The sequence below is a fragment of the Verticillium nonalfalfae genome (genome assembly GCF_003724135.2).
Source record: "Verticillium nonalfalfae strain VnAa140/NRRL 66861 chromosome Unknown scaffold_167, whole genome shotgun sequence".
Lineage (NCBI taxonomy): Eukaryota > Fungi > Ascomycota > Sordariomycetes > Glomerellales > Plectosphaerellaceae > Verticillium > Verticillium nonalfalfae.
This window is the reverse complement of record NW_021167392.1, coordinates 21,565-49,056: the sequence shown is the minus strand read 5'-3', so window position 1 is coordinate 49,056 and position 27,492 is coordinate 21,565. Positions and strand designations below refer to the sequence as shown.

General features: G+C 60.6%; 9 protein-coding genes across 9 annotated transcripts; 5 read left to right on the top strand and 4 right to left on the bottom strand.

Moving 5' to 3' along the window:
* Positions 1–433: 433 nt before the first annotated feature.
* On the top strand, positions 434–1,396 carry D7B24_002652 (uncharacterized protein; the record flags this gene model as incomplete). The annotated part of the gene is made up of 1 exon (XM_028636854.1): positions 434–1,396. The coding sequence occupies one exon, from the start codon at positions 434–436 to the stop codon at positions 1,394–1,396; it is 963 nt and encodes a 320-aa protein (XP_028491077.1).
* Positions 1,397–1,866: 470 nt separating this feature from the next.
* On the top strand, positions 1,867–3,864 carry NOP7 (mRNA-binding ribosome synthesis protein nop7; the record flags this gene model as incomplete). The annotated part of the gene is made up of 1 exon (XM_028636853.1): positions 1,867–3,864. One exon carries the CDS (start codon positions 1,867–1,869, stop codon positions 3,862–3,864), a length of 1,998 nt encoding a protein of 665 aa, XP_028491076.1.
* Positions 3,865–4,086: 222 nt separating this feature from the next.
* Positions 4,087–6,371, top strand: D7B24_002650 (uncharacterized protein; the record flags this gene model as incomplete). The annotated part of the gene is made up of 2 exons (XM_028636852.1): positions 4,087–4,401; positions 4,488–6,371. 2 exons carry the CDS (start codon positions 4,087–4,089, stop codon positions 6,369–6,371), a joined length of 2,199 nt encoding a protein of 732 aa, XP_028491075.1.
* Positions 6,372–6,478: 107 nt separating this feature from the next.
* D7B24_002649 (uncharacterized protein) lies at positions 6,479–7,260 on the bottom strand (the record flags this gene model as incomplete). Its single annotated transcript, XM_028636851.1, has 2 exons — positions 6,479–6,941; positions 6,974–7,260. 2 exons carry the CDS (start codon positions 7,258–7,260, stop codon positions 6,479–6,481), a joined length of 750 nt encoding a protein of 249 aa, XP_028491074.1.
* Positions 7,261–7,947: 687 nt separating this feature from the next.
* On the bottom strand, positions 7,948–11,727 carry KIF11 (Kinesin- protein 11; the record flags this gene model as incomplete). The annotated part of the gene is made up of 4 exons (XM_028636850.1): positions 7,948–8,886; positions 8,943–9,395; positions 9,456–11,162; positions 11,248–11,727. 4 exons carry the CDS (start codon positions 11,725–11,727, stop codon positions 7,948–7,950), a joined length of 3,579 nt encoding a protein of 1,192 aa, XP_028491073.1.
* A 1,985-nt stretch (positions 11,728–13,712) lies between these two features.
* ROK1 (RNA-dependent ATPase rok1) lies at positions 13,713–16,019 on the top strand (the record flags this gene model as incomplete). Its single annotated transcript, XM_028636849.1, has 1 exon — positions 13,713–16,019. One exon carries the CDS (start codon positions 13,713–13,715, stop codon positions 16,017–16,019), a length of 2,307 nt encoding a protein of 768 aa, XP_028491072.1.
* A 152-nt stretch (positions 16,020–16,171) lies between these two features.
* Positions 16,172–17,290, bottom strand: D7B24_002646 (uncharacterized protein; the record flags this gene model as incomplete). Its single annotated transcript, XM_028636848.1, has 1 exon — positions 16,172–17,290. The coding sequence occupies one exon, from the start codon at positions 17,288–17,290 to the stop codon at positions 16,172–16,174; it is 1,119 nt and encodes a 372-aa protein (XP_028491071.1).
* Positions 17,291–18,257: 967 nt separating this feature from the next.
* D7B24_002645 (uncharacterized protein) lies at positions 18,258–19,910 on the top strand (the record flags this gene model as incomplete). The annotated part of the gene is made up of 1 exon (XM_028636847.1): positions 18,258–19,910. The coding sequence occupies one exon, from the start codon at positions 18,258–18,260 to the stop codon at positions 19,908–19,910; it is 1,653 nt and encodes a 550-aa protein (XP_028491070.1).
* Positions 19,911–20,451: 541 nt separating this feature from the next.
* D7B24_002644 (uncharacterized protein) lies at positions 20,452–21,156 on the bottom strand (the record flags this gene model as incomplete). The annotated part of the gene is made up of 1 exon (XM_028636846.1): positions 20,452–21,156. The coding sequence occupies one exon, from the start codon at positions 21,154–21,156 to the stop codon at positions 20,452–20,454; it is 705 nt and encodes a 234-aa protein (XP_028491069.1).
* Between the last annotated feature and the right edge of the window lie 6,336 nt (positions 21,157–27,492).

Genomic DNA, 27,492 nt, shown 5'->3' with positions numbered 1-27,492 from the left:
TGGCAGCGGAAAGATGATGAACGACAGCTCGAATTGCGATGTCATTGACTAGCAGTCGGGTGAGGTTTGGCTTCATCGAAGGTCCACCTGCTTGGGGGTGGGTGCGTGATTGGGGGCAAGACGGGAGCGATCCAGGGTCCAAAGTTTGTTTAGTCATCCTACGTACGATGTAACAGGCTGGAGCATCGCCACTTGCCTGCCTCGCGAATGGCTCTTACAAGGCTGAACCACGAGATGTTGGTCAAGAGCTACCCGAACAGTTGCCCGTGAACAGAATTTTCAACTTTGACTTCACCGCCTCTTTGTACTTCTTTCTCCAGCAAGAGGTTCTATTCCTGGCATCATCAAGTGAGTGTGAAAGTGCCCGTCCATACACCGCCAGGTAACAGCCGCGGGGTGCCTCGTCAGTATCCCACATCTTACCGTGCCAGCCATGGGTGCCGAAGACGGAGAAATCAAGAGCGAGGAGCTCACGGAAGACATCCTTGAAGCCAAACCCGCCAGCTTTCATGGCCGCCTACAAAATTTCATCCACGTCCCGTCCTCCACAGACTCACCACCCCGCCGCAGCGTTCGTGTTGCCGCCACTCTCGGGCAGGCAGGCAACTTGAGGCCTGAGCCCAGGCTACAGGCATCACCATCACCGTCTCCGTCACGGCAGACGAAACGAAAGGCGTCGCCTTCCGAGGGCACAAAAAGGAAACGGTCCACTCCTCGTTATGCGCCTCCCTCCACCTATGCCCACCTGCCCCTGTTGCCTGACGCCATTGCACCCAACCTCTTGATCCTCTTCATCGGCCTCAACCCGGGCATCCAGACTGCCTCGACAGGCCATGCCTACGCGCACCCCTCGAACCTCTTCTGGAAGCTTCTGTATCACTCGGGCATCACGTCGCGCCTGCTGCCGGCCTCGGAAGACCGGACGTTGCCAGAGCGGTATGCGTGCGGGTTCACTAACATTGTGTCCCGCCCGAGCCGCAACGGCGCCGAGCTACGGAACGCGGAACTTGACGCTGGCGTTGCGGTGTTGGAGGCTAAGATTGCCAAGTGGAGGCCAGAGGCGGCTTGCATCGTGGGCAAGGGCATCTGGGAAGCAGTCTTCCGGGTCAGGAAGGGCAGGGGCATGAAGAAGGGGGAGTTTGAGTACGGCTGGCAAGAGGGCGAGAACATGGGGGTGGTGAGGGACGGCGAGGAAGGGGGGCCGTGGGAGGGGGCCAGAGTGTTCGTCGCGACGAGCACGAGCGGACTTGCGGCGACTCTGGGGCCGAGGGAGAAAGAGGTGATTTGGGGGGAGCTTGGGGCTTGGTGTACGCAGAGGAGGGCCGAGAGAGGCATGCTGACTGAGGTCAAGGAGGAAGAAGCGAAGTCTGATGGCATCGAGCTTCTAGATCCATGACCCAAGTTGGTGATCTTTCAGAGTGATTTTTTTCTTTTTTGAGTTAAGAACTCATGGGAGTTCGCAGTATGATTGAGAAATATCTGCCTTCTGTTCAATGAGCTTTCGAGATCGGAATGCTCCAGGTGAAGATGTCAAGTCAACGCCAGGTGCATGCACAATATGTGAGGCCCACAAGTGTTGATGGAGATTCTTATCAGACCAATCATTCGCCCCCAACAGACAATCTAAGCCCTTCTGGGCGACGTCCTAGGCGGTCTGGAGGCAACGGCAGGCGTATGCACCAAACGGGCGGCAGAAAAATCTCGATTGGAAAAAAAGTTGGGCGGTCGAAGAAAAAGAAGCGCCCCGCCTCAAGGAGGCCGGGAAAAAAAGGCCAGGACAACTGGAGAGCTTCAGCTTCACCAGGCATCCCCCCCCCTCTCTCACCCACACGAATAAATTCAGCCTCCGACGACCATCGATCGATCATGGGCAGAATCAAGAAGAAGGGCCAGGCCGGCGCGGCCAAGAACTACGTGACCCGTACCCAGGCTGTCAAGAAGCTTCAGCTCAGTCTGCCAGATTTCCGAAAGCTCTGCATCTGGAAGGGCATCTACCCGCGCGAGCCTCGCAACCGCAAGAAGGTCTCCAAGTCCTCGACCCCCTCGACCACCTTTTACTACGCCAAGGACATCCAGTATCTGCTGCACGAGCCTCTGATTCAGAAGTTCCGCGACCAGAAGGCCCTTGAGAAGAAGATTTCCAAGGCCCTCGGTCGTGGCGATGTGGGCGATGCGAAGAGGCTCGAGGGAAACGCCGTGCGCACCGACAAGACGGGCAAGCCCGGCTACACCCTCGACCACGTCATCCGTGAGCGCTACCCGACCTTCATCGACTCCCTGCGCGACCTGGACGACTGCCTGTCCATGCTGTTCCTCTTCGCCAACCTGCCCTCCACCTCGACCGTCCCCGCCAAGATGATCGCCAGGTGCGAGCGTCTGTGCCTCGAGTTCCAGCACTACCTCATCGTCTCCAAGAGCCTCACCAAGTCCTTCCTTTCCATCAAGGGCATCTACTACCAGGCCAACATCCAGGGCGAGGACGTCCTGTGGCTCGTTCCCTACAAGTTCAACCAGCGCGTTGTCGGCGACATTGATTTCCGCATCATGGGCACCTTTGTCGAGTTCTACATGACCCTGCTCGGTTTCATCAACTTCAGGCTCTACACCTCTGTCGGCCTCAAGTACCCCCCCAAGTTTGATCTCAGCAAGGATGAGCAGTCGGGCGAGCTCGGCGCCTTCATTCTCGAGGGCCAGGGCCTCGCCAACGACGACGAGGAACAACCCCAGCAGCAGCAGCAGCAGCAGATCGCGGAAGGCGAGACGACCGAGCACCACCCCGACCCCGAGACCCAGGCGGCCGTCAACAAGGTGGTCAAGAAGCTCAAGGGCGCCGCCGATGTCACGGATGAGGCCTCGAGCGACAACTCGGAAGCCGCCGATACCAACGCCATCGACAAGTTCGAGCCCGCCGCCCCCGGTGGTGACATTCTCCCGCAGCCCAGCTACTCCAGCTCGGACGTCGGCAAGCTCTTCGCCCACTGCACCTTCTACCTGTCGAGGGAGACCCCGCGCGGGCCCCTCGAGTTCATCCTGCGCGCGTTCGGCTGCAAGCGCATCGGCTGGGACTCGGTCCTGGGCGAGGGCGCCTACACCACCGACGAGCACGACCCCTCGATCACGCACCAGATTGTGGACCGCCCCATCATCGCCGGCGTGCCCGTCGAGGCGCAGGCCGAGGACAACCAGACGGCGCAGAAGCTGGGCCCCAACCAGCGCATCCCCGGCAGGGTCTACGTCCAGCCGCAGTGGGTGTGGGACAGCGCCAACGACGCCGAGCTCAAGCGGCCGGATCTGTACGCGCCCGGCGCGCAGCTGCCGCCGCATCTGAGCCCCTTTGTGCGCGCCGTGCAGGGCCAGTACGACCCGACGGTGCCGCTCGAGGAGCAGGAGACCGAGGGCGAGGTCCTTGCCGACAGCGACGAGGAGATGGACGACGAGCAGCTCGAGGCCATGGCCCTCGAGGCGCCCGACATGGACGTGGCCGGGTCGGAGGATGACTCGGACGCCGGCGCGGGCGACGACTCGTTTGGCGGCTTCGACGACGACGAGGCCGAGCACGACGAGGAGGACGACGACGACGCGGCGCAGCGGCAGCTGGAGCTCGAGGCCGAGCTGACGGGCGCCGGCGTCAAGGCCAAGACGACGTCGGCGGCCAAGGCGAAGAAGGACGCGGCGCGCAAGGCGCTGGCGAAGAGGGCAGCCGAGGAGGAGGAGGAGCACGAGCGGGCCAAGGGCATGCTGCCCAAGAAGAAGCGCAAGCTGTACGAGCAGATGATGTACACCAACAACAAGAAGAGCGCCGAGGCTGAGAAGCTGCGGGCCAAGAGGAGAAAGCACGAGAAGGAGGCAGGCAAGCGGGCTTAGTCTTTTTTCGTAGGTAGACGTTGGGCGTTTAATACCAGGCGTTATTCTTTCCACTTTTGATGCCCATGTTCAGTGTTTTGATGTGCCATGAAGCGTACCGAGTGTGATGGGTGTGATGGGTCAGAAAAATATTGATAGAATGACCTCGTCGAAGGTCTGGCCTGCTCACCTTGTTCTTGCCTCTTGCCTCACCTCATCACACCTCAACACACCGAAAACCAAATGCCCCACTTCAGACTCAACCTTCACTTTCGTCCCTCTCTCACCGAGCTGCAACCACCAACCTCACACCAACGTCAAACAACCACGATGGCCGTCGTACCAGATGACGACTGGGACCTCGACACGGACGAGATCCGGTCCACCGCCTCTGACGAACTCTACGAGACGCGCCCCAACCGCTGGCGCGGCCCCCTCTCGACATGGCGGCACATGACCGAGGAAGAGCGCCTGCTGCACCAGAACATGGAGCAGGTGCGCGACCAAGATCTCGCCCTCCACCTCTTCAATGCCGCCATGCTGCGGAATCCGCCCCAAGTATGCATGCCGCCCTCGCCCCCGCACTCGTCTCATTTGGACAAGGGCTGGATGCCAGAAGAAGAAGAGCCCGCTGACATGCATAGGGCACCCAGGACGCGCTGCCTGAGGGCATGGGTCTCGGCGACTGGCGCCCGCCGCAGGCGTGGACGGCATGGCCGTTGCCTGTCGAGGCTCTGCCGAGGGAGAAGCTGCTGCGGGAGACGCGTGACGCGCACGATGCGTTTACGCTGAGGAGGAAGGATGCGTGGAGGCCGGGGAAGGACTTGGAGGAGGAGGTGTCTGCGTCGATGCTGCGGATTGCCAAGGAGAGGTTCCGCGAGCGGAAGTTTGGGCAAGGCGATGAGCCGTCGGAAGCTGGGCGGCACTCTGACGAGGACTCTGCTGAGGAACCTGAGGATGCGCATTCTGATGACGCGGAAGGCGAGCCTCTGACGAAGGGCACATCCGAAGGGGAAGAGGCCGAGAGCGAGGACAGCGACGAGTCACAGGATGGAGACGAGCACAGCGTGCAAGACGAGGCGGAGCAGCACCAGCAACCACCAGAGGATGGAGTCCCGGCGCAACCACGAACCACCAAGGCCAGCAAGCAGTACGCGCCCGTCGTGTCGGCAGATGACGACCTCTCCTACGAACTCCTCCGCCCCTCTGCAAGGCATATTCTTACAAAGCTCGACGCGACCCTGACGACCCTGCACAATGCGCGCATGGCTGGCGTCGTGGCCCGAGACCAGACGGACGATTCTGCTAGCGACAGGTCCTCCGTCATCTCGGACGCCGAAACAGAAGTCGCGATATCTCAAAAGCGAGTAGCAAATGCCAGATACGCCAAGAAACGCCCGGCACCAGCCTCATCGACATCCTCTTCATCCGAGGAAGATGATGCAGATGACGAATCAGCGTCGGAGAAGACGCCCCGCGGCAGACCCATTGCCCCGCGCAAGAGACGGCCATCGAAGCGCGGCGTCTCGGCATCGTCTCGTGACAGCGACTCAGATACGTCTCGTGCGTACCGAATGTGGCGTGACAGTCGACTCAACAGGTGGGGTCTGCGCGACTGGCGGGACGTGCTTGGAGCTGCCGCGCTGGCTGGATTCGATGCTGATGTCGTGGCACGCGCGGCGCAACGGTGCGCGGATCTCTTTGGGCAGAGCATGGAGCTTCACACGGTTGCTGAGGGACAGGAAGGGTATCTAACGACGACATGTTACCCGGGTAAGCCGCTGCCGGCAGCCCAAGACGGTGGGGAGGAAGACGAGGAGAGACACCTCGAGGAGACAAGGCGAAGACTCAGATACGAAGCTATACAGCTCCGAAGAGCGAGGGAGAGGCGCGCCGGGAGAGCGCCGGCAGGTGCAGACACACAAGACTCTGACGAGGATGACGATGGCGATGCGCCCAGGAGCAGATCACGCAACGGCCCCACGGACGAAGACAACGATTCCAGCGGTGTCGAGTTGCCAGTGCGACCCAAGCTCGAGATCGACCTCAACGCTGTGCAGGCATCGCCCGATGGGCTGTTCTACTGCCCCATAACGCACTGCAAACGGCACACGAAGGGGTTCGGTGCGAAGCGCGGACTGCGAGAGCACTTCAAGCTGATCCACGACCAGCCGACGGCGCAAAAGGGCGCATTTTACTGTCCTATCACGACGTGCAAGTACCATGTGCGGAGCTTCAAGACGAGAAAGAACCTCACCGCACACATGCGTCATGTGCATAGCACCGAGCTCGCTGCTGGAGACGAGCCAGAGGCCGTGACTCCCAAGGGCAAGGGCAAGGGCACGGAACAGACGCCCGCGATGCAAATGCCCTCGGCAGGCAATCCGGGCAGCGACGAGGAGATGGACGGTGCCGTGCATGTCGATGGGTTCCTGAGGCCGATCAAGATTCGACAGGGATGGCTATCAAAGGGAGGGCGAGAGAAAGGTCAACGGAATAGGGGGACGAAAGACCATGCTGACGGCTAGATACGGCGAGTTTCATGGTGGACGAGCGACCCTCATCACGACGATCTACACAGGAGATGGTAGGAACTTGGCTCTCGCTTTCCAACTTATCGTTCGAGCCGGGAAGATCATTCTCCCTTGGCAGCAAACTGCCTCTCAACCTCATCCGCAAATTCGCCAATGGTCTGAAACTTCCACTCAAAAGCGACATGGTCCTTCAACCCTTCCGGATCCCCTCCGATGCCCTGCCCCTCCTTTGTATCCCCGCCCCGCGCGATCCAGACACTTCGCAACCCGAGTTGCTTCGCCGGCACATGGTCCGCCCTGAGGCTCCTCGCAACATGCAGCAGCTCCCCCTTCTCCAACCCGACGCCGTGCTCCCGCCCCACCCGCTCAAACAGGTACCGAAAGTTGGCGTGCGCAGGCTTGTAGCTCCCGATCCGCTCAGCCGTGTAGACGCCGTCAAACGCGACCGGCCGCATGGCGCCGACCGACGCGGCCATGTTGCGCTCGTCGACGTTGCTCAGGATGAAGAGCTTGTACCGGCGCTTGAGCGTCTGCAGGCCGGCGACCGTGTCGCCAAACGGCACGCTGCGCCGGCCATGTCGCGCCACGCCGCAAACTCGGCCTCTGTCAGCTGGCTGGCGACGTCGAGGTCGGCGGCGAGCTTGCGGAAGGTGCGGGCCAGGAGCTCGTCGGCGAGCAGCGCGGGTTCGTCGTGCTCGAGGGCGTCGGAGGCGGCGTGGAAGCGCCGCATCAGGGCGACCATGTCTTTGAGGTCGTGGCAGGGGGGCAAAGCAGCGTGGAGGGGCGCTAGGTGGTGACGGAGGCTGGACTCGTAATCCACGAGCGTGCCGTAGTTGTCGAAGGACAGGGCTTTGAATGACGTGAGGTCGGGGTGCGCTGGCATTTGGGCGGTTGCCGTGTATGAAGGGGTTGACCTGTGTTTGGAGAACAGATGTCGTTCAGTTGCTATCAACTACAAGTTTCGCGCCATGGGCAGAGAGCTTCTCTTATCAACATGGAAGGCTACCCATGAAGGCCGCGCGTGTGGATGTGTGTTGCATGTCGTGTGTACGATGACGTCCAAGGGCGCGGTTGACACGCTGCTCACAAAGGGTCGTAAGCCTGGGCGTCGATCATCCCTCATTGTCAGACCGTTCCGTCCAACGACCTTGGTGTGATGCGATTCTCCCCAACCGCCGCTCCAGAAGCATACCAAGAGAAGCATACCAAGAGAGGCACACCCGACAACACAATGATGTGACATCTTCATCTGATCATGCATGTACCGGTCAAGTGGCAGCACATAGTCAAAGTTCAACGGAATCGATCAGATGAAAGTGAATTATACCACAAAGCCAACGATGGAACAAGAAGGGTATCAAGCGTACAGTAAAAACCTACACCACGACACGACCCAGCGGCAGAGTACAGACCCTCGCGTCCTCTCGTGCCTCGACCGTGAATCAGACCCGGACCCCTCCAGCACGAAGCACATGCAGCTCCATAGAGTAGTCCACACGCAGGTCACGCATAGCCAGACGCCCCAAAACGCCTCGCTGTCTCGACAGAAAATTCAGGGCGGAAAAGACGCTCAGTTCAATCTCGGACTCTTCCTCCTCGGGCCGAGGCTCTGCGAGAACGCCGCGACGGGCAGCGGCACGTTCTCCCGCCCCTCGAGCGGCACCGCGACCGTCTTGCGGCCAATCTTGCTCTGCTGCCGCGACGTGCTGTACTTGAAGGGCAGAAGCCCAGTCGCGGCGTCGCCACCGTCGGCAGCGGCTGCCTCCTTCATGGCGGCAGCCCCGGCCGCCGGGTCGAACAGCAACGAGCCCGCCGTCGTCAGGTTGGTTTGCGTCAGGTTAGGGTTCACCTCGCGGAGGCTCATGCTGAACGGGACGGTGTGGTTCGTCGGGGCGTTCTCCGAGATGGACGGCATCGTCGAGGCCCGCGTCTGGCGTGGCGACGAAGCCAGGAGGTCGGGCTCGTCATCATCGTCGGCGAAGACGGTGGGGATGGTGCTGGACTTGCTGGGCGAGGCGGAAACGCCGTGCAGGTCGTTGAGGAGCTTCTCGTGCGCCTTGGTCTTGGGCAGATCGGTCGGGAATTGGTAGTGCATCTTCATAGGGGTGTCGCCGGTAGGTTGGTATTCCTGGATGACCGTGGACGCTATCTCGTCCCGCAGCGCAGCCAGGGGCTGGCAGATGTCGTCCCCGATGGGTGCGAGACCTTGTCTAGCCTCCTCTGTCTGCGTTGCCAGCTTGCTTCCCAGGTCCTGGACACGGTCGAACGTAGTCGCGCAGTGCGATGCGATCTCTTCGAATGACTGTCCAACAGTCTCGGAGAGCTTCTGCACAGACTCTGCATGCTTCTCGTGGTGGGAGGCATTCTCGTCGCGGGCGTGGGTAACGAAGTCGTCCAGGGCTTTCATCTGCACGTCAAGGTTCTCGAGCTGCTCGTCCACCACGCGCATCGTCTCGGCGTTGACCGACTTGGTGGTGCCCTGGATGGATGAACTGTGTTCTTCGGCGGCCTATCAATCATGTCAGCGCTGTTTCTGTTCCTTCGGGCCGAGTCTCTGGTACGCACGTTCCAGTCCTCCTTCAGCTTCGTCTTCATGGCTTCCTTCGAGTTGGCGACCGTCTCCAGGAGCTCGTCTTCCTTGCTATTCCACGCGTCCATACCCTCTCCGTAGGCGGCAACATCCTTCTCAAGCGTAGTGTTGGACGCGAGGATGCTCTTCTGCAGCTCGGCCGTCTTGTCGGCGAGTCGCGACTCTTGCACCTCCGCCTGCGCGTTGATCAGGGACGTGATCTGCGTGAGCAGGTCCTGTCGGTCGACGGCCGCCTGTTTGCGCTCCCCTTCCATGACCTCCTGCATGCGGCTGGCGTTGGCGGCGTTTCGCTCGGCGATGGTCCGTGTCGCCTTTTCGAGTTGCTGCCGCAGCTTCAGGGACTCGGCGCGCTGGGCGGCGATGTGCGTGACAAGGTCGTCGAAGATGGTCTTGAAGTCTTTGCCCAGAGACCTGTAGGATGTGTGCAGCTGGGTCGACACGTTAGCAGCCACCTCGAGAGATGCCATGTCTGGTGTAGGAGAACATACCTGGTTGTGGAAGGTGCCGAGCTCGCTGAGCACGTCGGCAGCAATCTGCTCCGCCGCCGCCGCGATAGACTGCAGACTCTCGCCCACTTGGTCCTTGACAGTATCACGCACCGTCTTGATCTCCTCGAGCACGTTGTCCATCTCTTCTTTGGATCCCTTCTGCTCGGCGAGCAGCTCCTCCCGCGACTCGACAAACTCCTGCAGGTGGCCCTCGAGGAAGCTTTCGGTCGAGGTCAGCTTGTCCAGCTCCTCGGCCACAAAGGCCTTCATCCTCTCGGAGATGCCCGCGACGTGCTCCTGCTGCTCGTCGCGCAAGAGTGCCATGCGCTGCTCCACGAGCGAGGTGATGTCGACGACGTGGCCCTGCGCCATGCCCCAGGCGCCGCGGTTGATCGACTGCAGGTCCGACTTGCGCTTGTTCTTGGCGCGCAGGCGGTCGACGTCGCCGACCGTCTTGTGGAGCGTCGAGATGAGACGCCCGCCGACCTCGGTGAGTTTGCCTTCCGTCTCCTGGTGCGCCTTGCGCAGGTGCGTCTCGTCGGCGAGCGACCTGCGCGTCGCGTCGAGCACGAGCTCCGTCTGGTCGAGCACGTCCCTCGTGTCGTCGAGCTGGGCCTTGGTGCCGTCGTGGTCCTTCTTGAGCCCCATAAAGTTGGAGGTCAGCGACAGCAGCTCGTGGACCTTGTTCTTGAGGTTCATCTCGAGCGTCTCCATCTTGGCCGCCTGCTCCTCGAGCACGATGCGTCGAGACTCGCTCTGCGCGGTCATCTCCTCGTATGATGCATTGGAGAGGTAGACACCGTTGCGCTGGCGCGTCGTGATGAGCTCGCTCTTGAGCTTCTCAATCTCGGTCTGGAACTCGCGCAGCAGCTTCTTCTTGTTCAGCAGCGGGTTGACCTGGGGCTTATTGCGGATGTTCTTGGCGCGGAAGGCGTAGTCGAGCGTGGAGATGGTCTCCTCGAGGTTGCTCTTGGCCGGGGAGACGGTGGCGATGATGCACGTCTTGGTGCGGCCGCCGAGCGAGTCTTGCAGCAGGCGCGTCAGCTTGGACTCGCGGTAGGGGATGTGCTGGCTGCGGTCGACGAGGGCGTTGATGACGCGGCCCAGCGTGAGGAGACTCTTGTTGATGAGACCGGCCTCGGCGGCGCGCTTGTTCTCGGCGCCGGACCGCTGGATGTTCTCGCTGCCCGCCAGGTCGACGAGGTTCAGCTTGCCGGCGCTGACGTAGTCCTCGCCGCCGTCCTCGTTCTTGCGCTTGACGTAGGCCGTGACGGTGAAGACGGTGTGGCTGCGGCTGCTGAGGTCGTTGCACTTGGTGGCGGCGACCTGGCGCTTCAAGCTCCCGTCCTGGAGGACCTTGATGCCCTCGCCGGCCGTCTTGATGTGCTTCTCCTCCATGCCCTGCACAATGGTCGTCGCGTGGCCCTTTCGTGACGTGTCGTCAAAGATCTTCAGCTTGGCGCCCTCTTCCACGGCAATCAGGTCGCGCAGCTCCTCGTTGTACAGCTCGATGAAGGAGCACTTGACGGCGCTCTCGCAGTCGTCGGCTTCGAGCTTGTTGAAGAGCGCCTGCAGCGCTCTCGGAATGATACCGGCAGCATCAGAGAGGAGGCCCATGGTTTCGGTCATGTCGCCGGACATGGTGTAGGTCTTGCCGGTGCCGGTCTGGCCGTAGGCGAAGATGGTGCAGTTGAAGCCGGCGAGCATCTGCGGGGACGTGTCAGCACGGGGTCTTGCGGCGCAGTGTGCGAGAGGAGAAAACGAAAGGAAAAAAAAAAGGAGGAAGACGCACCTCGTCGAGAATGGGCCTGACAACATCGTCAAAGACCATGCTCTGGTCGGCGGCGGGCGAAAAGGCGCGGTCAAAGTTGTACGTCTTGTTGCTCAGGGCGTTCGGTCCCATGGACAGGTTGACGTCCTTGCCCTTGGCGGCGTCGGCCGACACGACGACGGTGCTGTTCTCCCTGACCTCGCGCTCGTTGCGACCGCGACACCGCACGACGACCTGGATGTTGGTCTCCTCGCCGTGGTCGAGGCCGCCCGTCTCGGTGTCGTACTCGCGGTCCTTGCGTTTCGTGCTCGTCGTGGCCACGGAGGCCATGGACTCGGCTGGCGAGACGGCGCCGTCGCGGTTGAAGCGGGAGGACGACAGGGGGGGTCGCATTGATGTTCGTGCCGCCTGTCGGGTCCTCGTGAGGCTGCTGCTCCCGGTCGCGGAGCGGAGGGACGATGCCGACGCGATGCGCGAGGGCGGCTCCCGTTTGGAAGCCATGATGGTGTTCTGGGTGGACAATACTGCGTGAAGACGGCTGCAGAGTCTCTGGGCCGGGTACAAGATGCTGCAGCGCGCTCTGTTGGCGTTGATGATGGAATGTTTGGTGGCGGCTGGGGTTGTCAATAATGCCTGCATCCCAAGTCCATATTGGGTGTGGGGTCGACTGTGTGTGGTGCTGTTGCCCTGACAACATCGCGTATCCACTGGGCCGCGTTCCGTCTCGCATACGCCTTTATCACAAGGCTGTCACTGGCCTTTATCACAAGGCTCCACTGGCCTTTATCACAAGGCTTCACTGGCCTTTATCACGAGGCTGTCACTGAGGTATCTCGGGCGAGGGAGCCGTCTTGTCTTTGGAAAACGAGAGGCTTGAAATGAGTCTTGATCAAGTAGTTCAATTGAGTTCAGCTGTATATATATATCTCTCTCTATATATGTCTTCTATATATTCGAGTTACCCCTTCTCTGCCAGTGGATCAAGGTGCCAAGCAGGAGAAGGAACCGATCACTTTTCGAGCCACACGAGAAGAGTAGCCAACCGGACGAAGCGATGGGCAACATCAAGAGGATCAAATGGATCAAATGGATCAACTCTGCGTACTGGTCGCCGTGAGCTTGGACTGCCACGATGCTCGGTTTTATGGGGCGTTTTTCGTCGTGTTCATCCCAGGGAAACGAAAAAAGAACGCCGGACAAGACATACACGTGAACGACGCTGAGGGGATCGCCACGAGATGTGTTCTAACCGTGCAAGCCTGTTCGAAAATGTTGATGACCGGTCATCGAGCTTCCACGTAGTTTGTCGGGACGAACGCTTGAGGCGTGTCTATCATTTGCCAGGGCCAGGAAAATGGAGGCTGTCGGAATATGTCAGATCTTGACCCGAAAATTCCTCCCACCATTTCTGGCTCTGGGATAGACCTGTAAGACGAGTAAGTGGATCCCGTCTAGAGTATCGACAGGCTCAACGTCGGTTATGACCTGGGCGATCTAGGCAGACTTGGTGAAGGGTTGCAGCTGCGCGGCCCGATCGGGGCAGTTTTTCAACAGGCCTCTGCTGTCATGGAGAGCGTGATGCTGTCTCCGATGGTCAGACAGGCGGTGCGTGTATCGCCCACTGACCCGGTAGTCCATTTGCGTTCCATCTTGGGGGTTTGTTCTCGTTATTCTCGAGAAACAAATTGCGAGCATCGACAGAAGCAGCACCCAAGGATGATGAACACAGAATACGGCTCGGGCAACGAGGTGAAAAAGGCAGCCTACTTCCAGCACCCACGAGGCTGTGCGGCCACTGAGTATGCCTCGAATGAAGCCATGAGTGAACTGATGTCCAGACGTGGGACAACGACACACTGAATGCGTGGCGAAGTTGTGTGTGCCTGCCAGCGTCAGACAACCCCGAGGGATTCATCGGGGAGATGGGACAGTCAATGCATGTACAACTGCTTCGTGGAGCTCTTCAAGCCAAGGGTGGATGATCTGTGTGACATCGAAGAGCCTCATCGCCGTACTTCCAAAGGCACGCTGGAAGATGTGGTGATCAAGAGAACGCAAGGCAAACGAAACCTTCGGGAAGATGATGAGTGATGGTGACGAGCTGAGGGCCCGGTCAGTCGACAGACGGTTGAGGAAGACAATGGATACATCGAATTCTTGCACGGCCAACCTACGTGTTGGTAGCAGATCTCTGCTCGAGGATCTGTCTACTGTCTACTCCCCAAGGTAGGTACCTAAGGTGGTAGGTAGGTACCTAAGGTAGGTACTTAGGTACTTTGGTCGAGCCCCAGTACGTACCGATTCCCCCACTGCAGACCAGGCCCCACCCTGCAAGTGCAAGGCCTGCGGTACAGGGGCAAGAGGGGCCCTGCAGTGGACTGGGCTGCCCTTTCTCGAAGAAAAAAATCTCCCCGTCTCCAGGTACAGAACAGAACTGAACTGAATAGAACACCTCGAGAGACCACCGTCCAGCAACCCAATCGACCATGGACATCCTCAAAGTGCTCTCGCGCGGCATCAAGCAGGCCCCCAAGGGCGCCAAAACCCCAGGCACCTCCACCTCCACCTCCACCGTCAACCTCCCCTCCGCCGGCAACCGCACGAACCCCCAGCTCTTCCACGATCCCGTACCTGCAGCGCCGGCGCGGGGCAGCAAGAGGAAGCGCGCCAAGCACGACGTCGAACCAGAGCCCGAGGCCGGCCACGACACCGACCTGCCCGACGTCGACTTCTTCGCCTCCAAGCCAGACCCCGCCGAAGACGACAGCGATGTCGCCGCCGAACCCGCACCCGTCAAGCCCGCAGCGGTGCAAGCCTCGCCCATCAAGCCCGCCACGCTCCTCAGCGACGACGAGTGCCGCCAGATCCTCCGCTCCCACCGCCTCAAGCTGACCCTGCTGTCGAGCCGTCGCAGGAAGGAACCCAAAGTGACCAAGAGCAAGAGCAACAAGAAGAAGAAGAAGGTCGCCGTCGAGGTCAAGGACGAACCGCTGCAGCTGCACACCCAGCCGCTGGCCTCGTTCCGCGACCTCCAGACCGTCTACGCCATCGCCCCGAAGCTGGCCGAGAACCTGCAGCAGGAAGCCTACAAGGTCCCGACCGAGGTCCAGCTGGGCAGTCTGCCCATTCTGCTGCGCCCGACGCTGGCGTTCGGCAAGGTCCCCGAGAGGAAGGAGATCGGGGACAGCACGAAGGGGGTCCATTTCCTGGCCGTGGCGCCGACGGGAAGCGGCAAGACCATCAGCTTCTTGATCCCGGCCATCGACGGCATTCTGCAGAGGCGAGCGGCGCGGGACGACGGACCCGAGCACGAGCTGCAGGCCATCGTTGTCGCGCCGACGAGGGAGCTTGTCTTCCAGATCGTCAACGAGGGCCGCAAACTCGCCCTCGGCACCGGCATCAAGATTGCCGGCATGAGGAAGGACCTGCGCCTGCCGCACGAGGAGGTGGAAAGGCCTGCAGGGGACAGCCAAGATGACGAGGCGACGGGTGAACAGGACGGCGAGGATGCAGACGAGGCGGTATTGAGCGACAAGGACGCGGAAGCCAGCGACAAGGAAGACTCGGAAGCGAGCGACAAGGACGCCGAAGCGAGCGACAAGGACGCCGAAGCCAGCGACAAGGACGCCGAAGCCAGCGACAAGGACGCTTCGGACGAGGAAAGCGAGGATGGAGGGGAAGACACGTCCAAGCCCGTCAGCAAAGCCGACATACTCGTGACAACGCCCGCACTTCTCCTGCACTACCTCACCAAAGGCTCCTCCAAGACGCACAAGACCCTTTCTTCGGTACGGTCCCTGATCCTCGACGAGGCAGACGTCCTGCTCGACCCCCTCTTCCGCGATGCCACGACGGGCGTCTGGTCGGCCTGCACCAACCCGGACCTGCGCATCTCCTTCTGGTCCGCCACCATGGGCTCCAACATTGAGACGCTCGTCACGGAAATGCTCGCCGAAAAGGCATCAACGAGCCCCCTGGTCCGCCTCGTCGTCGGCCTCAAGGACACCGCCGTGCCCAATATCACCCACAAGCTTATCTACACCGCCTCCGAGCAGGGCAAGCTTCTCGGACTCCGCCAGCTCCTCCACCCCACCTCGGGCGACGAGTCCGGCCCGCCTCTGCGCCCTCCCTTCATCGTCTTCACGCAGACCATCGAGCGCGCGTCGGCCCTCGCCGAGGAGCTCAAGTACGACATTCCTCTCGCCGCCGGGGGCCCCGCCCGCATCGCCGCGCTCCACAGCGGCCTCACCGACGCCGCGCGCGCCGGCATCATGCGCCGCTTCCGCGCCGGCGAGGTCTGGGTCCTCATCACGACCGACGTCCTCGCCCGCGGTGTCGACTTTGCCGGCGTCAACGGCATCATCAACTACGACATTCCCGGCTCGACGGCCGCCTACGTGCACCGCGCCGGCCGAACCGGCCGCGCCGGCCGCGAGGGCGGCGTCGCCGTGACGTTCTACACCAAGGAGGACATACCCTTCGTCAAGACGGTCGCCAACGTCATTGCCATGAGCGAGAAGCAGGCCGGCAAGACGGGCGACGCCGCCGGCGTGCAGAAGTGGCTCCTTGACGCCCTGCCCGACGTCAGCAAGGACGACCGGAAGAAGCTCAAGGAGAGGGGTGTCGAGTCGAGGCGCACGGGCGGTGCGGAGGCCATGATCACGTCGCAGAGCGGCTGGGAGCGACGAAGGGAGAACAACCGCAAGGGTGCCATCGAGGGCAGCAAGCTGCGGAAGAAGCAGGAGAAGAAGAAGGCTGGCGGGGAGGGCGAATGGGGTGGTATCGACGACTGATTGCATAGCGGTCCGAGGAACAGGGGTCCCGCCCAGAAGCTTTCGGGGAGGGGGAGCACATGCGCATGAATGAAACCTCCAATGTCCACGTGCCTTGTGCCTCAAAATCTGTGTATATCGGAGCCATGCAACGCCGTCGCAATGACTTGCCGTTACGTTAAGAAGGAACGAACACCCCGCAACCCGCGCTCTACGGCTCTCTGCGCCGCTAGGTCATCGTCCCGGAGCTCGACGTCCACCTCCCATACCCTCAACCTACCGTCCCCCGACGCCGCCCGCGCAGGCCCCGGCAGCCTCACCCTCGTGGCTCGCGCAACCATGTCGGCCTGCGTGTTCCCCGCCACGCCCGCGTGGGCCGGCGTCCAGTTCATCTCGACCTCGACGCCCCTCGCGCCCAGCGCGTCCACCAGCGCGTCGATGCCCTGCCGCAGCCGCGCCGCCAGCGATGACCCGTCGCCGCCGCATCCGTAGACAAGGTAGACCAGCGCGGCCTCGCAGTCGGAGAAGATCCTGACGGCGTCGAAAGGCGACGCGTCGGCGTCGTCCTGCCGCTCGCCGCACGCGGCCTGGTCGTAGCGCAGCGCGTCCCACTCCCTGGCGGCGACGGCGAGCGCCTGTTCGATGGCGACGAGCTCGCAGGCTCGGACGCTGTTGTCGTGGCCCGCGATGCCGAAGGCGTGCTGCGTCCACTCGGGAGACGTCGTGGAGGGGTGCCACGGTCGGAAGACGACGGCGGCGGCGGCGGCGGCGAGCTGGGAGCTCCGCCTAAAGTAGGTGAGCGAGGCGTCCGTCCAGAGGACGAGGGCGTTCCGTCCCCCCCGGGACGGCGGCGACGATGCCTTGCAGGCTGCTGTCAGCGCGTCGTGGTGCTCGTAGACGTGTACGTCGTAGTAGTACGACGGGCCCTGGTCCCGACCCTGGCCTTGACGGATACGGTTGTCTTCGGAAGCGGCAGGAAACGTGGCAGTCGATCCCCCCCGCGCGTTATGGCCCCAGCTCGTCAGTCGGTTCCGAGAGGGACCTGGCGCGTGCAGGAGAGACGCCCGAGGACGGTAGGCAAAGATGGGCAGGGTGACATTGTGCTTTGCAAAGAACCTGTACACATCGTCCGATATAAGCTTTTGTCTTGACAATGGCCAATCGAGAGTCACATCGCTCATGCACGTGGATCGAAGGATGGGGGCGGCAGAACGCAGCCCGGACGACAGACACTTTCGTATCTTGGCCCGCCTCTTCCCGTCGTCGCGACCGGCATTGTCGTAGGCTTCCATGACGTGGAGCACAAATGTATGGAGTAGTCGGTGCAGCCTCTTCCGAGCCCTGGTGGCATGGTCCTGTACAGACGAAATCCTGTGGGATAAGGCAGCCATCGGATAGGCCTCTGCTACCGTTGGCATCCTATCTTTGGAGAGTGTAGCCATATTGTACCGGGTCCAGGAGCAGGTTGTTGGTGGTGATAATGAGTCGAACACGATCCAACAACATGATATCAAATGTCATCAGAATAAGCCTTCCATGTTAGAAGCCCATTTCAAATTCTCAGGCCAGATGAAAGGCGCATTATATACTGAAATTTATACTCGGGAACAAGGTTTGATGGCTTATGCCACCGGAGACCGCAATGCTGTTTGCCTCTTGCTGGGAACCTATCTGGCACTGGCCTAGCCAGGCTCGTCAGGGTGCCTTAGTTCCTCCATCCTATGCATTCAAGTAGCGTCGCTTGTTAGGAATTACCTCCAATACACAATATGCACGTTTGGTTCTCACGAGGCCATCGTCTCGTGCTCGTCTCGATGAGCGAATATTGACCAATCACGAATTTTGTCCAATCGAAGTACATGAATTGACGAAAACCGAAGAACCAGGCCGGACAGCCAATGCAAGGGCCCGCACTTGGCAGGACCCCAGCCGAGACACGAGACACGAGACACTGCTAGCTACAGCATGTCATCGAGGCCAGTCCAGGGGCGGGCGGGCGCAGTGAGGGCGGCCCAACGCCCAGCCAGATCGCAAGTGGGGGGGAGGGATTCCCAACCCTCAGCAACCTTCACCTTCAGCCTTGACCTCCAGCCTTCACCTCCAGCCTTCGCGAGACAAGCTTCCTCCTTCCTCCTTCCTTCTCTCCCCCTTCTCTCCCGCTTCTCTCCCCCTTCTCTCCCCCTGCCCCCCCCCACTCGGCCTACCCCGCGCAGGGGCTCTACCACCACCCGAGGGCAATGACCATACCACGCCAGAGCCATGGCTGATTCGGCCACCAGGTCTTTCGACACCAAGAACCCCAAGTCTCCAGCGCCCCGTTCCAAAATCGTGCGGTCCCAGAAGATTACTGCTCCCTCCACGACCACCGAGTCACGCTCGCACAGGAAAGACAAAGGTAGACCCGAAGAAGACGATGACGACGAGGACGAAGAGGAGGACGACGAGGTTCCCGAGCGTCCTCCTGTCCCCCGAAGCCACACCCCTGGTCACCTGTCTACCAAGAGCCAGGACCGCAGACGAAAGCCTTCCGAGTTGTCCATTCGACAGCGCTCCCAATCCGCCTCCCAAGCGTCTCTCCACAGCTCGTCCAAGGCGCCCAAAACACCTCTGTCGTCGACAAGCACCTCGTCTCTCGCGCCGAAACCGCCACCGTCCATGCCCCCCGGCAAACATGCCGCCGAGGCTGAATCCGCTCCGACGAGCGCTGATGGTCGCGACAGAGACTCCCGCCGCCCGATGGCGCTGCGTTCTACGTCGGCAATAGCCGGAAGGCCGACACCTGGCCCGACACCGTCTCGTACCGCGAGCACCGTACACTCGAGCAGCGTCCACGCGCACACGCGAGCGCCTCCGCAGCGCGGCCAGTTCACGGCCTTCCCCCCTCTGCAGGACCCCAAAACGGCGCCCGACGTGCCCCCAGCGCCAGCCTCGGGCATGTACTGGTCTCGAGCCCCCGTCTCTGGCGCTCCGCACACCTCGCTGCGGGCGCACACGACCACCCTCGTAGGGTCCAACATTTTCGTCTTTGGCGGTTGCGACTCGCGAGCCTGCTTCAACGAGCTCTACATCTTCGACGCCGACGCGTTCTACTGGTCTGCACCCCACGTCGTGGGCGACATACCCGTGCCCCTGCGCGCCATGACGGCGACGGCCGTCGGCAAGAAGCTCATCGTCTTTGGCGGCGGTGACGGCCCGGCCTACTACAACGACGTCTATGTGCTCGACACGACGACCTTTCGCTGGTCGCGGCCGCGCATCCTCGGCGACAGCGTCCCGTCCAAGCGCCGAGCGCACACGGCCTGCCTGTACAAGAACGGCATCTACATCTTTGGCGGCGGCGACGGCGTCCGCGCCCTCAACGACATTTGGCGCCTCGACGTCAGCGACGTGAACAAGATGTCGTGGCGCCTCGTGTCGAGCCCCGACAAGGACAAGCCGGCGTCGGCGCCCCCGCCCCGCCCCAAGGCCCGCGGCTACCACACGGCCAACATGGTCGGCAGCAAGCTCATCATCTACGGCGGCTCGGACGGCGGCGAGTGCTTCAACGACGTCTGGGTGTACGACGTCGACGCGCAGGCGTGGCGCCTCGTCGACATACCCGTCACCTACCGCCGCCTGTCCCACACGGCGACGCTCGTCGGCTCCTACCTCTTCATCATTGGCGGCCACGACGGCAACGAGTACGCCAACGACGTGCTGCTCCTCAACCTCGTCACCATGTCGTGGGACCGCCGCCGCGTCTACGGCCTGCCGCCGAGCGGCCGCGGCTACCACGGCACCGTTCTTTATGATAGTCGGCTGTTCACCATTGGAGGCTTCGACGGCAGCGAGGTGTTTGGCGATGTCTGGATCCTGGAGCTGGCGGTGCATGCGTATTACTCGCAGATCAGCCACTTTACCATTGAGGTGTAGTTCAGGCCGTTCCACCGGTGGGCAACAAGAGGCTTTGCGTTCTTATTTATTTTTCATGGCTTTCACGTAGTGCAGCGTTGTTCTCGGTGTCGGATGGCTCCCCCCCCGCCCAGTGTTGGATTTGGATGGGAAGGCGGACTGGACTTCTTGATGTACCATTTTGTTGCGCCATGGTTAGAGGGCTCCAAGTTCAAATGTGTTACACGATACAGCGTCAAATCCAAAAGCAAAGAGTAGCAGGAGGTATGATGAGTTCCATTATGACTTTGACCTTGTGTTCGCTTCTATCACCACGCAACTCGTACACGCTCTGTAATCTGTAGAGCCTCCAAACGCCGCTATAAACAAGAAAAAAAAAATGGGCATCAACAATGTCTTGAACCCCCCTCCCGGATCCCCGCCCAACGCCTCCAGACAAGGTACTCGCTGCATTTCGATCGATCGCTCCGCAACTTGCCCCCTCCCCCCCCCCCCCCCCCCCCAACCTGCAACCTCCTGCAAGAAGGGGACCGGCAGCAGCACACAACAAAAGACGGCACGCTTACTGCTTCTGCGGGACCTTTGTGCTCTCGCGGTCCTTGATCCTCTTCTCCTCGGCAGCGACCATGTCCTTCCACAGGTCCTGGCCCTCGTACTCCTCCTTGTGGACCTTCTTCTCAATGAGGTGCTTGTGCTCGGGGTCGTTGGGGTCGAGGACCATGACCGTCTCCCAGCGGCCCTCGCCCTTCTTGGCGTCGTTCATCTCAAAGACGGCCGTGACGACGAGGACGGCGACGGTGAGGGCCTGGGCGTAGACACGGGCCTGGACGAGGCGCTGGGCGCCGGTGAGGTACTTTTGGCGGTTGACGATGGCCATGGCGGCGGCCATGGAGGCGATCCACGAGCCGAAGACGATGCCGTAGCGGTTCGTGCGGCCCCAGCGCATAAAGGCGTCCTGGGCGCTCTCGTTCTGGTGCGCGAGCTCGCGCGCGCGCTGCGAGGCGTCCTGGTAGCCGTACATGGGGTCCTTGGAGTGGGCGAACTTGATCGACTCGCGGTCGGCGTTGACGATGGCGCCAAAGGTCGCCGTCGACGTGACGAGGAAGGTGCGGAAGGGGAGCGTCAGGGCGCGGAAGGCTGGGTAGCGTCGCGAGGCGAACATGGTGCCCGCGAGGCCGCCGACGAGGCCGAGGGTGCCGCCTATGGCGCCGCCCTTGAGGACGACGTTGTAGTGCGCCCTCTCTTCTTCCTGGCTGAGGACCTTCATTGTGTTTGGGTGTTTGTGGTGTTTGTGGTGGTGGTGGTGGTGCTGTGTGTCTGGAGAGCAGACGGCTCAACTGGTGGGCAAAATGTCGAAGGGTTAGAGAATGTTTTTGTTGTATGGGGATGGATCCCAAAAGTGGTACGAGATAAGATCAAGAGTGTGAATCTTCGTCAATGGATGATGTGATGCGATCGTGCTGGGTGTAGATAAGGGAGTCAAAAAGATCCAAGACCTTTTTATTCAAGCTGCAGGAATTGTGCGCACGGCAACAGGGGAAAGGGATGGGAGAAACCGTGTGAAGCCAGCGAGCAAAGGACGAAAATCACGTACGGCGATTGAAGCTTCAGCAACAGCTCAGTCTCGGCAGGCGGCAGCGGAAAGTGGTGTCATCGATCATCATCAGGGCAGGCGCGACGGGAGACTGACGTAACGACAAAACTCACGTCTTGGACCCCGAGAAACATCCGACCTCCCCTGCCATTGGCTACGCGTCGCCCATTTGGCTGAATCAGCAGCAACTAGTCCGGGCGACCCCGAAACCGTCGAAGAAGGCGCCCAAGGTCGTCTGATGCTCGCCGCTTGCAACCCGCATTTCGCCGTTTGCTGGCGATACGCCGAACAGCGAAGCCCACCCGTTCAGATCCCGACACGACCACCGCCAACCACTGTGTGTGAACCCCCAGCCTCAGCTCACTCCAAGCCCGCCAAGCTCACCCAACCGTGAACGCCGCACCACACCTACAGGACCTACCTGCTCACGTGCCCATCCCTCCATCCCTCCATCCCTCCATCCCTCCATCCCTCCATCCCCCATGAAAAGACCGGCCTCGACTCGACACAAGTGACAGCCACACCACCAGCCATCAGCCCTGCCACGATCGATGCATCTCCGCCCTCGCTAGCCATTTTCTGCCATGGCACGATTCTTTTCAGATCGTGTCCATCCCCAACGCGCAAAGTGCGACCGAGACCCAAGGAAAACCAGTTGCTAGGTATCTGACTCAGGCATTGCTGACAGTTCTCCTAAAATCTCCGACACTGTTTCCTAGACCCCATCCGCGCGCTTCTCCAGCCTGGGCAGAGGACAAGTTCATGGCGTCTTCGTACCTGCATGGGCCGAATAGTGTCATAGCAAGTACGTGCGGGTGGCGGCTCGACTTCAGCCCATCGTTGACAACACCGTGATTGAATTCGAACTGGATGACCTCTTCGACAGCACCACAGCCGACATGCTTGCTATTGCCGGTGAGGAAGTACATGTAGCACCCGCACACCAGATTGGGTGGCTGGGGCGGCCAGATGTCTCTGGGCCCCGGGTATGAGGTTCAGGGCCTCGACACTTGCGTCGACCAGGTCTCAGCTTGCCCTCCGTCCGGGAACTGGCTTGGTTCGGAAACACCAGATGATCTTCTCATCTCGTCTCCTTTTCACTCCTGCCTCGAGTCGTCCCCTCACATGCCAAGTCTGTCCTGTGACCCCTCCAGCGAGGGCGACGGGGTGGAATCCAGTACCCCAAGCACCTTGTTTCGTGGATGCTCCCAGGCGGCGGCCCCCCCCCCACGCCAACGCACGCACGCGCATATCATGCCCAACAATATGGTGCCCTACTCCATGAGATCGCGCGTAGCTTGTCCGAATGGCAGGGCCCCATCTTCCCCAGTACCGAGCTCATATTGCTGGAACGAGCGACACTTGTCCTCAACGCTAGACGCCTCCTCCGTGATGAACATTATCAGCCCAATACAATATGCTCGATTTTAACCGGGCGGCGTGGGTGATCTTACCTCCAAGGGGGAACTGCTCGGCTGTCCTGACGACGATCCTGCGCTCCGGGCGGTGAGCCTCATGAAGATCCGTCCCGCTTGGTTGCATTTCCGAAATTCAGGGTCTTTCATGCGCCTCGTCCGCCTCGCCCTTGACCGCCCGCCCACTTTGTGCCTCACGGTCCAGCACGAGAACCACAACAGGACCCCTTTTTTTCCTTTGGCCTTTCGCGAACGAGTCCAAGAGACGGGGCCGGTCCGAGCAGAGCAGAGCCACAAAGAACCGAAGAGGGGCATTGTTGTTGTTGACACGCATGTTGTCCTGTCTGAGCAGCCCCAGCGATCATCCTTCCTCTTCTGGAACCCTTCCACAATCCCTGTGCGCGGCGCATATTTGTAGCGCAGTCGTAGCGGCCGAGCTCAACAAAGCACTCGCTCGGCTCGTGTCCGCCACTCGTTGACACTTGACACTGCTGTGCTGATTCCAGGGTCCTGCAGCGCTGCTGGTCCGGAGACCAAGCCCCATTCGGCACCCAGCGTAACTCCCCTAGTCCGCCAACCCGCCAGCCAGCCGCTGTTGGTCTCGCCAGCCAGCCCGTCACAGGGCAGGGCCAGACCGTCACCCGAACCACTGCCATGGTTCTCTCTATCGTCAAACGTGTTCCTAGATTGCCGAGGGCCCGGCCACAGCATCTGACATGCCCAAAACGACGGCCACAAGAGCCACCACCGAGGCTCGACAGCTCCGCCCATTTGACGCGAGACGAGGTTCGACTCACTTCGCTACGGCACTTGCCACTTTGAGCCCCCATCCGATGGTCGAAACCAGCTGGGGCTTATGCTCCGCCGGCTTTGCGCTGCCTGGCGACGGAATTTCTTTTTTTTTGTGGTGGCCCCTCTCTCGTCGTGTGCCTAGGGGTCCCTCAGGTCCGCTCACGTCTGCAACGCAAATTGCACCCACCTGCAGCTTGATGTGGCCTTGTCGTTCCCGTTCGTTTGTCTGTCGCTTAGGCGGCATTCTCCGTGCTTGCCGTAGCGTCGCGTCGTCCATGTGGCAGTCCTTTTTCTGCCGAGAAGTTCGCCGCTGGGCTTCCCTTCTAGGCAGAGCCGCCTCAGCCAAGGTGGCTCCATCCATGGTCGGTGCTCGAGCCTGACATCTGAGGCGACATTGAATGCCGAAGCTAACAAGGCCTCGAGACCCAGAAGACGATGGAGACGATGCCACGCGCGGCGGGAGCACATTTCCATAACTGGGGTGTTCCCGGTGCCGCTTCCACCAAGCATCGCCAGCCGAGTCAGGCCGGGCTCGGCCTCGGCGTCATCGGCGGCGCCACCTCGCGAGGATCCAGGAACGACCGTGTCGCCTTACGTACAAACGCTCAGGTGGGCGGCGTGACCAAATGTTCTGTCACAGGCTCGCCGACCGACGGGAGGCTTGTCTGCCAGCCGTGCTCTCGTTTTGGGCTGTTTCCCTGGGGTCCCACCGCCCCCTCCGAGATCTGAATCCAGAAACCAGTTGGTGTGCAAGGTCCCGGCCAGCCGGGGCTCGGGAGGCTATGCCGAATTGGCAGCCCCCAGCCATCCGGACCAATCTTGCATCACCACTGGCGAGCCCCGCTAAGGAAAGCACTCGTTCGACCAAGGCCCAAGTACCTTGCCAGCAATTTCCAGGTGCCAATGGCTACCGTATCGATCTCGGTCAATCCATGGTCGAACTGGCAAGCCACCTGGAAAGCGCTCAGGACATCGTCCGGCCGTGAACATGCCCCAGGCGACACGAACGTCTCACATGTGCCTGCCAAGGGGCGCAAAGATCATCCGCGATGAGGGCTTCTGAATCCACCTGAGCCGCCCACAAAAGAGTGGATTGAGTGATGTCAACGTACTTGCTTCCAGTCGGTTGAGATCAGGAAGCCATCGCCAGATCGATCTGAAAGGATTGGTCGCTTGGTGACGGCGCCGACAAGGTCTCCACCGTGATGTATTGCAATATGCCGGCCGCTGATCACACTCCTGGGCCCCCAGAGGATGTCCCCCCCAAGTTCATTGGTGCCTCTTGCCTATCGCCGACGCGGTTCTCACGACTGATTGTCGTAATGTCTGCCCACCCATTGCCTGTTGATCCCAGCGCCTTGACTGCCGATTTTGTGCAGCAAACGAAGCCGATGCAGAGGGGATGGCCTCTGATGAGATCATGAACGGAGCAGACTCGGTGCATACAGGTCAAGGTTGGGACCCGATATTACCATGCATGTACGATGTCATGTCGTCTGCAAGTACAGCTCGCGAGTCAACAGCCCAGCGGTTGGGATCCGCAACTCTCTCTACTGGACTTTGTCAAGCCACCGACCCGTAGCTTAATGGACACGGTCTTGGCAGGCAACCGTCGTCCAGACATTGAGCCCGAGGCATATGTATGCCTTGCTGCCATCGCGCCCTCCCACTGGAAATGGCCTAGGCCAACTTCTGAAGCTGCATAGCCCGTCAGCCTATTGTGGTCGAAGCTCCATCAGTGAGAGATCGAGTGGGTGTGTGGCGGTTTGGGCGGTAGAGATGTAGACATGTTTTTGTTGCGCATGGCTTCGGGACCCTTGATCCGTTCTGTCACTGTGTGCATGCGATGCGGGTACTGCATTGCATCTCACAGCGGACAGCCTGGACCAGCCCATCCGCCGTCCTCACCGCCTTTCGCAAAGGGACTTACATGTGCCCCTCGCATGTTCAGTTCACGAGAACGCCCAGGCAGAAGCAAAGAAGCCGGAGGAAATACGGCCTGGCCTCGTTCGGGCGCGAACATGAGGAGTTCGGGGGGGGGGGGGGGGGGTTCTGCTCAAGAACTTGAGCATGGATACTCCAGCCATGATGACCCCACGCCGAGAAGTTTCCCAGCATTCTGAGTGTTGCCATTCGTTGCGGCGCAGACGCCTCGGTGGACACGCAACGTGCAGCACGCCTCCAGGCTGTCTCTGCACCCACTGTCAAACCACTCCCCCTCTGTTGGTAGCGTATGTTTCTGCCGCGCTACGATTTTCTGCCAGACACATATCAACAAAAGGACGTCTGTCTACTCGGTTGCCTGACCGTCCTACTCATTCTCCGGCTTGGGCGGTGTTGCATGTGCGACGATGGTCGTCGTGGCAGCCCACCATGCTACGCCAGGGCTCGGGTTGCGTTACCATGACTCACAGCTGCCTCAAGGCAACGGTTCGAGACGTCACCAGCAACTCATGAATTCCTGGATAAGCTCGGTGTTGCTGGCAGCGAAGACGAGCTGCAGCACTTGTCGCCGCAAACATGGCTGTGATGGACGGGTGGTGTGGCACTCAAGACGCTAACAGTCCCGCATGAGTCAAGTGCGGTACAGCGGCAGCCTCTCTCATCAGCTTGCACCAGTGGTCGGCCGAATCTGCCCCCCCCTCTTCCTGCCCCTGCTCAACAGCATTCGTTGTGAGGCCCATGGCGACGCTAAGCCATGCGCGTTCATGGAGCATGAAGATGCTTTGCAGTGTGGTGGACCTAAGAGAGTCAAGTGTCAAATGCCAAAGCTCAGAGCATTTCAATCGCATCGTCGTGCTTCGGGTGCAAGATTACATCCTAGACGGAACGTGTCTTGCATGAGGGAGCTAGTATGCCTTGCTCAGAATCTATTCATCGCCAGAGAGATGATCTGGCAAAGAGTTGCCGTTGATCGAATCAGGAGCAGAGTGATCAATTCCGGTTGCTACTTACGGCAGGTATCATGGGCCTCCTAAACGGCTATGCTACGCATTGACAAAGATTGCAAGAGTATTTGGTGCATGCCAAGACATTTTTCTCAGGACTGGGGCATTTCCCTCTCCATGAAAAACGGTAGATCTGAATGTATCAAGTCTAACACGGGGGCCCAGGAGAAACGAACCAGCCAATTCCGGGCCGCTTACCTCAAGACCACGCATTTCTGAGGTGGGCAGACGACAACGAGGTCAAACGCGTCGGGACAGAACCCGACGGTCACAGCCAAGTCTCGAGCGAAAACGACCACAGTGTCCGGCATTGTGCTCTGGAGTTCCGTGTAACGCATCAGAAATCGGTTGGATTGCTCATGGCTTCTTGACGAGCAGCTGGGGGCGAGCACGACTTGTGGTTCTGAGCTTTGCCTCATCATAGGCGTCGTGAACATGGCCATTCCGCCTTGGAGCTGGCAGAGGCATCCCGACCTGGCGCGTCGGCAAACGTGTGTCGCTGTACAGAGACAAGGCATTTTGTGGATCGTAACAGTCACAGAGCTGGCTCCATAACAGCCGCCAGCCCAGCCAGCGTGGTGCCGGAGACGGGACTGATCGCAGGCAAGCAGGAGTGTGAAGAACGTTTTGGTCTTCAGGTTTCTCAGCAACATTTACTGATCACAGGCCGGCCGATAGATGAGTGGACTAGCCTGGCGGTTAGCCTCACTAGGTGTGGTGATGGAGGTGTAATCGAGACGCCGTCTCGACGAAGAAGAGCCCCGGCACTCGCCACAGGCTCGCGCAGCTCGTCTCGTTTGCGGTTTGCGGTTGGTCGACAAGGTTCCGTCAGGAGAGTCATAGGCACTCGAATG